This window comes from Typopeltis vanoorti, chromosome 8 (assembly GCF_054136105.1).
Source record: "Typopeltis vanoorti isolate ZY-2024b chromosome 8, IOZ_Tvanoo_1.0, whole genome shotgun sequence".
Taxonomy (NCBI): domain Eukaryota; kingdom Metazoa; phylum Arthropoda; class Arachnida; order Uropygi; family Thelyphonidae; genus Typopeltis; species Typopeltis vanoorti.
The window spans coordinates 105,629,145-105,643,800 of record NC_143556.1 but is presented as its reverse complement, the minus strand read 5'-3'; the positions used below and the strand labels follow the sequence as shown (position 1 = coordinate 105,643,800).

General features: G+C 36.6%; 1 protein-coding gene across 10 annotated transcripts in view; it reads right to left on the bottom strand.

Annotated features, from left to right (window-relative positions):
- Positions 1–14,656, bottom strand: part of LOC150104251 (uncharacterized) — a 1,804,220-nt gene that overhangs the window by 1,082,276 nt on the left and 707,288 nt on the right. For all 10 annotated transcript variants that reach the window (XM_090396244.1, XM_090396248.1, XM_090396245.1 and 7 more), the window contains exon 17: positions 3,523–3,621. In XM_090396244.1, the coding sequence (XP_090252370.1) occupies positions 3,523–3,621 (99 nt within the window). The remainder of the gene's footprint in view (positions 1–3,522; positions 3,622–14,656) is intronic.

The window sequence follows — 14,656 nt, the reverse complement described above, 5'->3', positions numbered from 1 at the left end:
TCTTCAAAATTCGACTCATCAGAATTCAAGGGGAACCGGCCTATCAGTCCGAAACTCGGGGGGGGGGGGTTGAACCCCCTTTTGAGTCATCAGAATTCATGGAGAACCGGCCTACCAGTCCGGAACATGGGGGTTGGCTGCCACAGGCTTCTAAGGCTATTAAGAGAAGGTGTCCTAATAACTTATTAATTATATGAAGAGCCAAAGGCTTCAATTCGGGCGACAATTCGGCTTTACTTAAATAATTAGAAGAAACACACGTATAAACCACAGTGAAAATTATTTAATTGTAAATATTTCATCCTAAGTATCTTAGGACATCATCAGTACAGTATTTAAACAAAAATTAGGAATAACATACAGTTAGGGCACATGATTACAATAGAATCTCATGAAAATGTGCATGTGCTAAAGTAGTACAAAAAAAAAAAAAAAAAAACACACGTTAATTATTTAACACAGTTTTGTATGATAATTTCCCATACTTTAGGAATAGTAAGAACGTCGTTGCAGTTTAGGTTTGGTCTGTGTAGTAGGGCTTCAGGACTTTCTTTGCATAAACGTTCATGTTTAAATAAAGATCTATGTAAAAGTTTAGCCTTTTCCCAATGGATCCTATGGTTTTGGATTTTCAATTCCGTGTTGAGAGAGGCCAGATTTCTGCGGTTTAAGAAGACGAATGTGGTCTTGATGTTCCGAGATGCGTTTCTGAACAGACCTACCTGTCTGTCCAAAGTAAGATAATTTGCATGAGCATGGAATCTCATAAACACCAGGTAACATCAAGGGTGAGAATTTGTACTTAGGAGAAGGTAATAAGTTGTAAATTTGGTTGATAGGTTTGTAAGTAGTGGCAAAATTGTATTTCTTCATAATTTTAGAAAGACGTTCTGAGATGCCTTTAATGTAAGGTATGGGAATCCTATGCACTTCTTCCTGTCTGGTTTGATGTATGCAGAAGTGACTGATGATTTTTTGAGTTGTTTTGGGATTATATCCATTTAAGATGGCTGTATTTTTGATAACTTCTAATTCCTGGTTTAAAGATTCTTCAGAGGAGCAGAATTTGTGTGTTCTGGAAACTAGTGATTTAATAATGCCAGATTTCTGAGATGGATGATGAGCAGAAGAATTGTGAATGTAGCGACCTGAGAATGTAGGCTTGCGAAAGACGGAAGTGGCAATGGAACCGTCTTCTTTTCTTTTGATGTGTAAATCCAAAAAAGAGATACCCTGTGGAGATTCTTTTTCTAACGTAAAGTTGATGCGATGATGAAGAAGGTTAATTTTATCTAGAAACAGTTGTAATTCAGGTTCAGGATGATTCCATACTGCAAATACATCATCGACATATCTTAGCCAAATTTTTGGTTTGGGTTCAAAAGTGAATATTTTTTCCTCAAGGTGTTTTAGAAACAAATTTGCTAGGTTTGGTGATAAAGGAGATCCCATTGCTGTTCCTTCCTCTTGCTTGTAAATTTGACCTTTCCAGGTGAAGTAACCTGATGCAATAACAAACTCGAACAATTCAACTATATCAGATGGAAATTTTTGAGTTAGTAATTCTATTGTTTCTTTATGGGGAATGTTAGTGAAGAGGGAGACAATGTCGAAGCTGATTAACAAGTCAGTTTTTGATAGTTGAATGTCTTTAATTTTTGTGTGAAACTCAGTAGAATTTTTGATTGAAGAGACTGAGTGGCCTATGTGAGGGTGGAGAAGGTTAGATAAGAATCTTGATAACTTGTACGTTGGACAGCCGATACAGTCTACGACAGGTCTAAGTGGAACGTTAGTTTTGTGTAGCTTAGGTAAGCCATAAATTCTAGGAGGTCTTGCATGGTATGTCTTAAGTTTTTTAATTGTTTCTTCATCTAAGGAGGAAGTTTCATTAAGTGGCTTATTTAATTTTCTGAGTTGACGATTCGTAGGATCAAAATCCAATTTGAAGTAAGTATTACGATCTCGAAGAAGTAAATTAATTTTTCGGTCATATGAATTGGTATCAAGAACCACAGTGGTATGGTATTTCCTTTATCAGCTCTAGTAATGATTAAATTTTTGTTACGTTTTAACGAAATAATAGCTTTCAATTCCAACGGTGGGATATTTAATTCTGAAGGTTTGGCATTGTAGATCACTTTAGCTACTTTGAAACGAAGTTTGTTGGCTTCAATACTGGAGAGATGCTTGATGTTTTTTTCTATATTATGTATAAAGTCTAAATATGGGAAACACTTTGGTGAAATTGCAAATTTATGGCCTCTTGCTAGAACATTTAATTCATCTTTTGTTAGCTGACGGTTAGATAAATTGACTACCCATTTTTCTGTTGGTAATTTGTTAGTGATCTTTTTTGATCGATTTAATAGATTAAGGTATTTAATATGTAGAGCATTATTGCTTTATTTGCACTATTTGCAGTATGGAATCATCTCGAACCTGAATTACAACTGTTTCTAGATAAAATTAACCTTCTTCATCATCGCATCAACTTTACGTTAGAAAAAGAATCTCCACAGAGTATTTCTTTTTTTGGATTTACACATCAAAAGAAAAGAAGACATTTTTTTTTTTTTTTTTGTACTACTTTAGCACGTTATGCATGTTTTCATGAGATTCTATTGTAATCATGCGCCCTAACTGTATGTTATTCCTAATTTTTGTTTAAATACTGTACTGATGATGTCCTAAGATACTTAGGATGAAATATTTACAATTAAATAATTTTCACTGTGGTTTATACGTGTGTTTCTTCTAATTATGAACGCACCACAGGTTTCGTTATTTAAAAAAATTACTTAAATAAGTTCATCTCGAATGAACTGAAGCCTTTGGCTCTTCGTATAATTAATAATTTATTAGGACACCTTCTTGGCAATTCTCATAGTAATGTATGTAAGTTCTGTTCACTACACTTGGTATTACTAGATCTACCTACTCACTGATGAGACCTCAATAAAGGTTGAAACTGGTCTGGATAGTGACCTTCTCTCATAATGCAGAACAGTAATACAGCTCCTAGGAGCTGGGTTTCACATTATGGGTAAATACCAAGAATAGTGATCAGAGCTTGCTCCACCCTTACTATGAGTTGCCGCAGCGTTGCACTACCAAATGGGTCAGGTGTTGCACTATCCAGGTATTTGCTTACGTTTGGACTCGCCAAACTTTATATAGTTTCTATATTCAGCATGAAACTCTTTGAGTTTCTTATTCGGCTATGAAACAATATGGAATATAATATCCCTTAACTTAAATCTATTGGATATATTTAAATATTTACAGTAAATATTTTAATTTTTTTATATAGTAGAGCTTCTTTCTTAGAAATTCATAACATGTTTGATTTTGAAATCAATGTACATCATAGGTAGAAAGCTAATCACTGGACTAATCACTTGGACTGTTTTCAACATGTTAAGAATAAAAACACTAAAGTATAAAAAAAAAAAATTTCAAAAGAAAAAAGAATGAAAATTTAAAAAAAAAATAAAAAAATAGAGTAACAAGGCAACTTACTGTGGTCGTTACATTAGGAGAAGCTTTATGTTCTAGTAAAAGATTAATAATAAGTGTGTGCCCCTGCTGAGCAGCTTGATGAAGAGGAGTATAACCATGCTGAAATAAAAAATTCAGTATTTTTGTTTAAATAATTCAATAAACCTCTATATTAAGACCATACTCCATAAAGACTTAATAATCCAGAATGATCAATATACTTTCAACAGAAGAGATATTACAATATGATACATACAAGCACTACCAAACTTAGAAATTATTCCATTTTGCAACTCTTTCATAAGTTGAATTTTTCCTAAGTGAGAATTTGACACATCTTAATGTTTTTTTTTTTTTTAATGTTAGTGGTGTAAGCTGTTGGTATGAAAAAAACAACAGGGAAAAAAACTCCGAAGAATTAAATATGATAATTTCAATGTATTTTAAAATGAAGAAGACATTTAATTAACTACATGTCATTAGAGTCATCAACAAATGAGGTGGTGGAAGAGTTTTGCAATGTAGAAGATTATTGTAATGTGGATGGTTTGATCTTCCTGATGAGCTTATCCAATGTCGACAACACTCTTTGGTCTTTCAAGAACCATGTAAAATTGTGCTCCATCTTCTCAATTTGATGGAATCTCTTCGAAATCAAATATATTATCAATGGTAAGTCATTGGTAAACAGGTCAGGGAGAGATAAGTGCTATTTTGTGTAGTAATTGATACTGATTGCATTTTAGTAAAATATTTTTTTACTCTTGATAGCTTATTGTAACTGTGTGATTGTTAGGGCTTTGTGGGTATGTCACTGATTATTTTGAAGTTTTGAAACTTGCCTTCAATGAAACAAAATGGTTGTATGAATGAAATATGAATAATGTGCAGTGTGAAGATAAAAGGTTATTAACAATGTATATTTTTCAAGAATAGGTCAAAGTCACGAGTGCAATGCATGTGAAGGACAAAATGTGAAAGATGTGTCAGTAGAGAAATTAAACAGGAGACAAGAGAAAATATGGACTTGTAGAGTGTGATATTTTGATGGAATATGAGTTAGCAGCAAATGCAAAATAGACTGAAAGAGTGAAATCTAACAGAAATGTACATGCAAAACACTGGGTGAATAATGGAACAAAAATGAGCAAGACTGAAAGTGAAGGGACATGCAATTGAAGAAATTAAATGATAACTAAATACTTAAGGAATTGACAGCGTACACTAGAAATATAAATTAAATCAACTTTAATATATACTTTCTGATATTTCGGCAATGTCACATTGCCATCTTCATGGAACTTAAGATAAAGGCACGTGCATGCAAGTACTACATAACAACAAATGAGAAACGAAGCGAGGAAGCTACCGTTTTCCTAAAGTCCTGATGGTGCCCCCTGGTGGGCTATATTAGGAGTTCTTGGCCTTTGGGCTGAAGTTCTTCTGATATATAATTAAAAGAAAAAAAATATATATATATTTTTTTTTACTTCTGTAATGCATTACGCACATTTAATGAGATTCTATTGTAATCATGCATCCTAACTGTATGTTATTCCTATTATTATAATAAATATAATAAATTTAGTTTAATCCTTTATCCAAGTGTGAGCAAACAAAGTTTGCGCCTGAAAGTATCTTCAGGACTGGGGTAAGGTGGAGCAACACCACGACGACTCCTTGCAGAGGTGGAGCAAGCTACTATCACTCCTATCTCAGTATCTCCCCTAATGCAAAACACATCTCCTTGTGGATATGTCTAATGTGATGCATTAATGGAAGGGCCACTACCCAGACTAGTTTCGACCTTTATTGAGGTCTCTTCAGTGGGAGCCAGGCACAAGTGGAGATACCAGCCAGAAGCATTAGCAAGGTCATCTCTACCTATAGGAGTTGCCAAATGGTGTGCCACCTTTTTAATAAATTACTCTGGATTTAGAGAAAGATGATGAAAGTTTATTTTACCATATTTTATTTTATTTTATTATATTTTATTATACCACAGTTTATTTTATTATACCACCTTACCCCAGTCCTGAAGATACTTTCAGGCACAAACTTTGTTTGCTCATACAAGGATAAAGGATTAAACTAAATTTATTATATTCTAACCAAGTGAAAAATAAACTTTTTACATACATTCCTATTATTGTTTTAAACTACTGTATTGATGATGTCCTAAGATACTACTTAGGTTGAAATATTTACAATTAAATAAATTTCACTGAGGCTAATATGTGTGTTTCTTTTAATTATGATCATACCACAGGTTTCGTTATTAAAAAAAAAAAAAAAAAAAAAAAAAAAAAAAAAAACCTTCTGATATATGTTTCCTAAATTTGGGACAGTCTCATGCATCCAAATTTGTTTTGAGGTTTGGCATGTTCCTAAGGGCTAAGGCTGATTCCATGAATAGTCTTTCATATTTGAACTTGCCGCAGTGTATTACTGTGGCTTTTTTCCACCCTATTCTGTGGCAAGTATCCAGAGCATGGTCTGCAAGCCCAGAGTGGCTGTACTGGTGAAATCAGATGTAGTCCTTGTGTTCTGAGATTCTGATAGCTAAAGTAGGACAATTTACAGCTGCAAGGGACCTGGTATACACAAGCTAGGCCTAATGGAAGTGGTTGGTCTTTAATGGAGGGGATAACGAATGCCAATTTTCTGTATGGTCTGTAACAAGAGGTCAAGTTGTATTTTTTTAGGATTTTGTTGATTTTCTCCGAGGTGCCTCGAATGTAGGGAATGGTGATGGATTTAGAGTAATCTTTTTAGTGAAAGGGGGGGGGGGAAGCTGGGTTGTGAATAACTGGTTTTAGTATTTTTTGGATTTTTTTTTTTTTTGGAGGGGGAGGAGTAGCCATTGGCTGAGAAAGTGTTAAGGATGTGATTTAGTTTAGTGGTTAGAGCTTGGTCATTTGAACAGATTAGTTTTGCCCTGTTGAATAGTGTCTTAATAACTCCATATTGTTGTGGGGGGGGATTGTTGGTGATTGTATCTGCTTGTATGGGTGAGTTTTCTATAAACTGAGAAAACCACGGTTCTATCAGGTTGGTGGGTGACTAGTGTGTCTAGGAAGGGGAGGCTATTGATTTTCTCTTTTTCCAGGGTGAACTAGATTCTAGGGTGTTGGTTCTTTAAGTGTGTTAGGAAGGAGAGGAGTGTATCTGAGCCATGTGGCCAAATAGCGAACACATCATCAACGTAGCAAAGCCATATGGTAGGTTTTCGTAAGGCAGAGTTTAAGGCTTTCTCTTCAAAAGTCTCCATAAAGAAGTTGGCCATGGGTGGGGAAAGTGGCGAACTCATGGCTGTCCCTTCTATCTGTTTGTATAATTTTTTCTGCCAAACGAAATAGCTTGAGTTAATTGTGAACTGAAATAGGACTGAGATATTGGGAGGAAATTTAGCTTGGATTAGCTCTAAGGTTTCTTTGAGGGAGACATTTGTGAATAAGGAGGAGACATCAAAACTGACCATTATGTCATTATGTTGGAGTGTAAGGTTTTCTATACTGGCTTTGAAGGAGGCTGAGTTTTTCATGTGTGATGGTGTGTTGCCAGTATAGTGTGAGAGCGCTTTGGCTAAATATTTACTAGTTTGTAAGTGGGGGAATCAATGCCATCCACTATGGGACGTAATGGCACATTTTCTTTATGATTTTTGGGAGCCCATATATATGGGGGGGGTCTAGAGTTGTATGGTTTTAGTCTATTAGTAATCTCCACAGGTCAAGAAGTAACCTTCTTAAGGAATCTATGGAGGTTTCTGATTTGTGAGTTGGTAGGATTGTATTAAATTGAGATAAGTAGCTCGATCTAATAGTAACGCCTTAAGCTTACCTGTGTAGTCATTATGAATGAGTACCACAGTGGCGTTCCCCTTGTACGCTTTGGTGATAACCAAAGCATATAAGGGGAACGCCACTGTGTTTTTCTTTGTTTTTCTTCAATTCCTGTAGAGACTTGTATTCAATAATGAATATGTTGGTTTTTGGTGGTTTTGTTTTTGTGAAAACACAGGCTACATCCAATCTAATATTGTTGGCAATGTGGTTTTGGCAAATCCCGCATTCAATCTGGATCATTAATTCCTTGGCCGGTATTAATTCCTTGTTGTTATGTAGTACTTGCATGCATGTGTCTTTATCTTAAGTTCCCATGAAGATGGCAACGTGACGTTGCCAAAATATTGGAAAAAATATATATTAAAGTTGATTTGATTATATTTCTAGTGTATGCTGTCAATTCCTTAAGTGTTTAGTTATCATGTTTATCATTCTTCTAGAAGAATTACTATCATCCACAGATTCCATCGTACGCAAGGTCCGCCATTACGGCAAACTGAAGCTGAAGTTATCTAGACAACTGAATCGTCTGACCTTCCTAAAGCGCTGCAGGATAATCAGGTAATCCCAAATTGTGTAAAATTTAAGCACTGTTTAGTTTCACAGAAAGCTCTCCGTATCTACAACCGGGTGGGCCAGATTTTACTTCAGGAGCAAATTAACGTTACACGCAGTTCCCTAGAAGACATAAACAGAGCTATTTTAGCTCTAGAATATGAACTTTCAAATATACTAAATCACGAACTTTGGTCTATTCTACATGATGTCTCATGCATGGTGCAAATAAAGAATTCGAACAATACGGAGTCGACATATCAACAAGTTTGATATATTAAAAAAGAACTCGACATCCAAACCAAAACTACAAACCAACACTGTAGTTGGTTTGTAGTTTTGGTTTTTAGTTTTGTAACCTTTCTTCAGTTATCTTGAAGTCTGAAGCACTCAGTGTTCTGCCACGTGGTCACAACTTTGCCATTCCTCCTAGGAAATTACCGGCCGAGGAATTAATGATCCAGATTGAATGTGGGATTCGCCACCTTCCAAACCACATCGCCAACAATATTAGATTGGATGTAGCCTGTGTTCTTAAGAAAGCAAAACCAAACCACCAAAAACCAACATATCCATTAGTGAATACAGGAATTGAAGAAAAACAAAGAAATAGTTATCACCAAAGCAGATAAGGGGAACGCCACTGTGGTACTCAATCATAATGACTACACAGGTAAGCTTAAGGCTTTACTATTAGATCAAGCTACTTACCTCCCCATTGAATACAATCCTACCAACTCAGAAATCAGAAAACTCCATAGGTTCCTTAAGAAAGTCACTTCTTGGCCTGTGGAGATTACTAACACACTAAAAACCATATAACTCTGGACCCCCCGTATATATGGGCTCCCAAAAATACATAAAGAAAATGTGCCATTACGTCCCATAGTGGATGGCATTGATTCCCCCACTTACAAACTAGTAAATATTTAGACAAAGCGCTCTCACACTATACTAGCAACACACCATCACAAATAAAAAACACAGCCCACTTCATGATGTGTTCGCTATTTGGCCACATGGCCCGGATACACTCCTCTCCTTCCTAACACACTTAAAGAACCAACACCCTAGAATCTAGTTCACCCTGGAAAAAGAGAAAAACAATAGCCTCCCCTTCCTAGACGCAATAGTCACCCACCAACCTGATGGAACCTTGGTTTTCTCAGTTTATAGAAAACTCACCCTTAGAGGCAGATACATTCACCAACAATTTCCCCCCCCTCACAACAATATGGAGTTATTAAGACACTATTCAACAGAGCAAAACTAATCTGTTCAAATGACCAAGCTCTAACCACTGAACTAAATTACATCCTTAACACTTTCTCAGCCAATAGCTACCCCCCCACAAAAAAAAAAAATCAAAAAAATACTAAAATCAGTTATCCACAGCCCAGCTCCCCCCTTTCACTAAAAAGATTATTCCAAATCCATCACCATTCCCTACATTCAAGGCACCTCGGAAAAAATCAACAAAATCCTAAAAAAACATGACTTAACCTCTTGTTACAGACCATACAGAAAATTAGCATTTGTTATCGACTCCACTAAAGACTAACCACTTCCCCTAGACCTACCTGGTGTATACCAGGGCCCTTGCAGCTGTAAATTGTCCTAATTTGGCCAAACAGGCAGTACAGCAAATATCAGAATCTCAGAACACAAGGACTACATCCAATTTCACCAGTACAGCCATTCTGGGCTTGCAGACCATGCTCTGGATACTTGCCACAGAATAAGGTGGAAAAAAGCCACAGTAATACACTGCAGCAAGTTCAAATATGAAAGACTATTCATGGAATCAGCCTTAGCCCTTAGGAACATGCCAAACCTCAACAAATTTGGATGCATGAGACTGTCCCAAATTTGGGAAACATATATCAGAAGAACTTCAGTCCAAAGGCCAAGAACTCCTAATGTAGCCCACCAGGGGGCACCATCAGGACTTTAGGAAAATGGTAGCTTCCTCGCTTCATTTCTCATTTGTTGTTATGTAGTACTTGCATGCATGTGTCTTTATCTTAAGTTCCCATGAAGATGGCAATGTGACATTGCCGAAATATCTGAAAGTATATACTAAAGTTGATTTAATTTATATTTCTAGTGTACGCTGTCAATTCCTTAAATATTTAGTTATCATGTTTAACCAGCGTATAAGCCTTTCTACATGAAGAAATTAAAGTAAGCAACATGGAAGCAAAAGAAAGTAGGAATGAGTAAAGAGATGAAAGAACTGTCAGAATGTAAAGGAACAAGACTGCTGGAATGACAGACAGTGAAACTGATGAAATGCAAGGTCTGAAGAATAAGTATTTCAGAATTAAAAATGAAAGGAAAAATATTATTATTATTATTATTATTATTATTATTATTATTATTATTATTAAACAAGACCTCATGGAGTCAAAGACTCATCTAGGAGGTCCCTTTATCCATCACACACATTTCATCATACTGTGTCTTAAACACATTCAAACTACTTGCAGACACCACACTCTCAGGCAAGGCATTCCAATCACTCACAACTCTGCACGAAAAAACCTGCCTCTCACTCCCCTACTCACACCCTCTTTATACAGTTTCCAGGGATGACCTCTGGTTCTACCCTGATCTCCCACTATTCTCTGTAGAACTTCTCCACCATTGATCCTATAACAACCCCTTACCAACTTGTAGGTCTCTATCATATCTCCCCTCTTCCTTCTCTCCACGAGACTCTGCAAATTATATCTTTTCAATCTTTCCTCATACTCGACATTCCAGAGGTCAGAAACTACCTTAGTCAGTCGCCTTTGGACCCTTTCCAACATCTCTTCATCCTTCTGAAAACCAGGTGACCAAATCTGGGAACAATAGTCCATGTGTGGCCTAATCAAAGCCTTATACAATGGAACAAGAATCTCCCTACTTCTACACGTCAGTGTCCTCCGCATCATTCCCAGAAGTCTTTGTGTTGTCTTCACAATTTTGGCGATGTGTCCCCTAAATTTTAGATCCTTATCCACTATCACCCGAAGATCTCTTATTTCCTCTACTTCCAACAATATATTCTCACCAAGCATAAATTCTGCATCCCATCTTTGTTTTCCAAATTTTAAAACCTTACATTTTGCAACATTGAACTCACATCCCCATTTGCTTGCCCAATCACTCAATTTATTCAAGTCTTCTTGCAAGGCCACAACATCTTCACTACTCTTTATGGTTCGTCCCAACTTTGCATCATCTGCAAACAACTGAATATCTCCATCCAAATCTTCGCCAATATCATTAATATACAAGTTAAATAGTAATGGCCCTAAAACAGATCCCTGAGCCACTCCACTAGTGACTTTCCTTTTCCTGGATATTGCACCCCCATACACAACTTGTTGATACCTATCAGATAGCCAGTCTCCAATCCAATGCACTAATCTAATATCCAACCCCATCTGCTCTAGTTTGACTGTCAACTTATCATGAGGTACTCTATCAAAAGCTTTTGTGAAATCCAAGTATATTACTGTGTATTCTTCTCCTCTGTCCAAGGAAGCAGTCACTTTATTGTAATAAGTAAGTAGATTACTAAAACATGACCTCCCTTTAGCAAATCCATGCTGTCCATCAAAGATTATACCATTGTTGTCAACCCAACTCTGGATCCTAGTTCTCACAAGCTTCTCCAACAACTTAACCACAACACCTGACACACAGATAGGCCTATAGTTTGATGCTTGAGTTCGATCACCTCCTTTATGAAGTGGCACAATCTTGCCCTCCTTCCACTGTTTAGGGACTTGACCGAGTGCAAGACTCGTATTAAAAAAATATGTCAAGGCAGGTGTCAACTCTCTGGCACATTCCTTCAGAATACGCGGTGATATATTATCAAGTCCCACAGCCTTATTTACATCTAGTTTACTCAACTCCCCAAACACCTCTTGCTCACTTACAGTCAGCCTCTCCTCCCCATCATCAACTGCTCTTAATCTCTTCATGAAGTCACATTCACAAGATTGAAAAATCTTTATGAACCGCTCATTAAGTATCTCCACCACACATTCTGCAACAGCTGTCTTTATACCATTTCCTCCAATCAATGTCATCCTTCCATAATCATTCTTTCTTTTGCTGGCTACATATCGAAAGAACTCCCTAGGATTCTTTTTAGCTTCATTAGCTAACTGCTGTTCATATCTCTCTTTAGCTACTCTCACCAACCAAGTCACCCTCCTTGCCTGGTCTTTGTAGACCTCATGAAATTGGTTACTTCCACTTCTCTTATGCTGCCTCCACAATGCCCTTTTTCTCTGTATTGCATGCTTAATCTCTTTATTCATCCATCTCACACCTACCTGATTTAACCTTCTCACCCATGGTATACATTTAGACATTGCATCTACTAAATATTTTTTGAAAATCCCCCAAGCTGCATTGATCTCTTTTCCAGCTAACTCCTCATTCCATGCTACCCTTGCAAGCTGTCTCCTGAGCTCTTCATAATCACTCCCCCCTTGTAGTTCCACATATACCCTTTTTTCACAGGGGTCCTTGCACTGCTGGCAACCACCCAAGTAATCACCTCATGGTCACTTTCACCAATTGGAGGATGATTTGATACCTCATTGATAATTACATCCTCCGATGAGATGACCAAATCCAAGACCCTTAATCCTCTTGTGCCCTCTGTTACATACTGTCTGAGGTAGTTATCCCTCAAAAACTCAAGAAACTCATTTTCTTTACTTCCAGTTGCTATCTCTTCATTCCAGTCTATATTGCCATAATTAAATGCCATAATTTATGTAAAGGAATGAAACAGTGCAATAGTATAGAAATAAGAAATGAAGAGAAAAAAAGTGATGAATGACATGAGAATAGCAATGTGTAGAGATTCCACTGTTAAAGGATTGGTTACTGAGAAAATCTAGTAGCGTTGCTTTAAAGGGTGGAAAATATGGAAGATAATTAAATTATGCTTTGGATATAAAAAGTAAATGAATAACAGAGTTAGTAGTGGTTGTGGGATCAAATGAAATGCTAGATACAAGGAGAATGTAAAGATGGATATCAGGAGGTTGAGGAGAATTAAATGTTGTCGGTCTGTTGCCGAAGTATGACGATGATGAGATAAAATGGAAAGTGAGAACCATGAATGGTATGCTAGCAGAGCTGTGTAAGGAGAAAGGAGTGATGATTGAAGATATATGGCATATATTTGAGAATGAAAGTAACAGACTGCATATGAATGTCTTTGGCATGAGTAAACTGGAGAGACTGCTTCTAGAAGGAAGTGTGGTGAGTGATGCTTGTTAATGAAAATAGTACTACTGTGAGAGATGAAGAGAGAACAGGAATGCAAGAGAGGCTGGGAAATAGGGTGAATTGGGGGTGGACAGAGAGACAGCATAGGAAGAATGAATGTTAAAAGCAGAAGTGAATGTGTGTATGGGGATGATAGGGGAGGCGAGAGGAGGATGGGCAGCAAAGTCAGAAAAAATATATGAGAAGTGATAGTTAAAGAGAAAGGTGTTAGGCAAGGGCAGATGTGGTGGAGAGATAACATCTAACAGATAGCTTAACTAGGACTATTTATAGACCTAAAAGTCAACAGCTATGTTTATTTACAAATGCCAGGAGCATCAGAAATAAGAGAGAGGTGATACTGTTTCACTGAGTTTATTCCCTCACAAACAGAAACACCTTCATAGAAAAATTAAAAGAACTACAGTAAGTTGTACCCTTCGATTGGAAAAGGCATGAGTTTGATTCTTGTTGTGACAAATAAATACTAGTGGTGGTGGGTAGTAGATGGCATTGATGTAGATGATGATGGCAGTGGTGGTTCAAGTATGGTTGGTAATCGTGGTGGAGGCAGAGAGTTGTAGAAATAGATGCCCTCCCTCGATGAGTCTTTGGATTCCTTGGAGGTGTCACATAATAATAATAATAATAATAATAATAATAATAACAATAATAATAATAATAATAAAATTCCAGGATTAAGTGAAAAATGGTTGAATGAGGATAGTATCCTGTCAGGAATAGAAATAAAAATAATTATTATTATTAACACCAGACCTCCATGAAGTCAAAAGACATTTCAAGAGGCAAACAATTTTACATGCAAAGCTCATCAAACCATGCCATAAACTCATTCAATTTATCTGCATTCTCCACAAGGTCAATCCAAATATTCCACTGACCAACCACTCTCAATGCAAAGAATTTACTCCTTGTGCCTCTGCTCATATCCTCTTTATAAACTTCCAGGGATGTCCCCTAGTTCTATCACTCTTCACCATTCTACAAAAAATTTTTTCCAGAAATTTTTTGTAGAATGGTGAAGACATTGTGAAAATATTGAGGAAAATGGTGAAGACAATGGTGAAAATGTTGAGACATTTCAGTTGGTAATGATTTGTTACCAGGGTAACAAATCGTTACCAACTTAAATGTCTCAATCATATCTCTCTCTTCCTCCTATTCACAAGGCTTTGCAAACTGCATTCCATAAATTTCTCCTCATATTTCACATCCCAAAGGCCAGATATGCCCTTAGTCAGTCTTCTCTCTTTCGAACATATCACCATGAAAACAAGGAGAACAAATCTGTGCACAATAATCAATACGAGGCATTATCACAACCTTATACAATGGAACCAGAACCTCTTTATTTCTACAAGTTAAGATCCTTCACATCATTGCCATAATCTGATGAATTGTTTTCACAACTTTCTGTAAAGTGATCTCTGATCTTTAGATTCTGT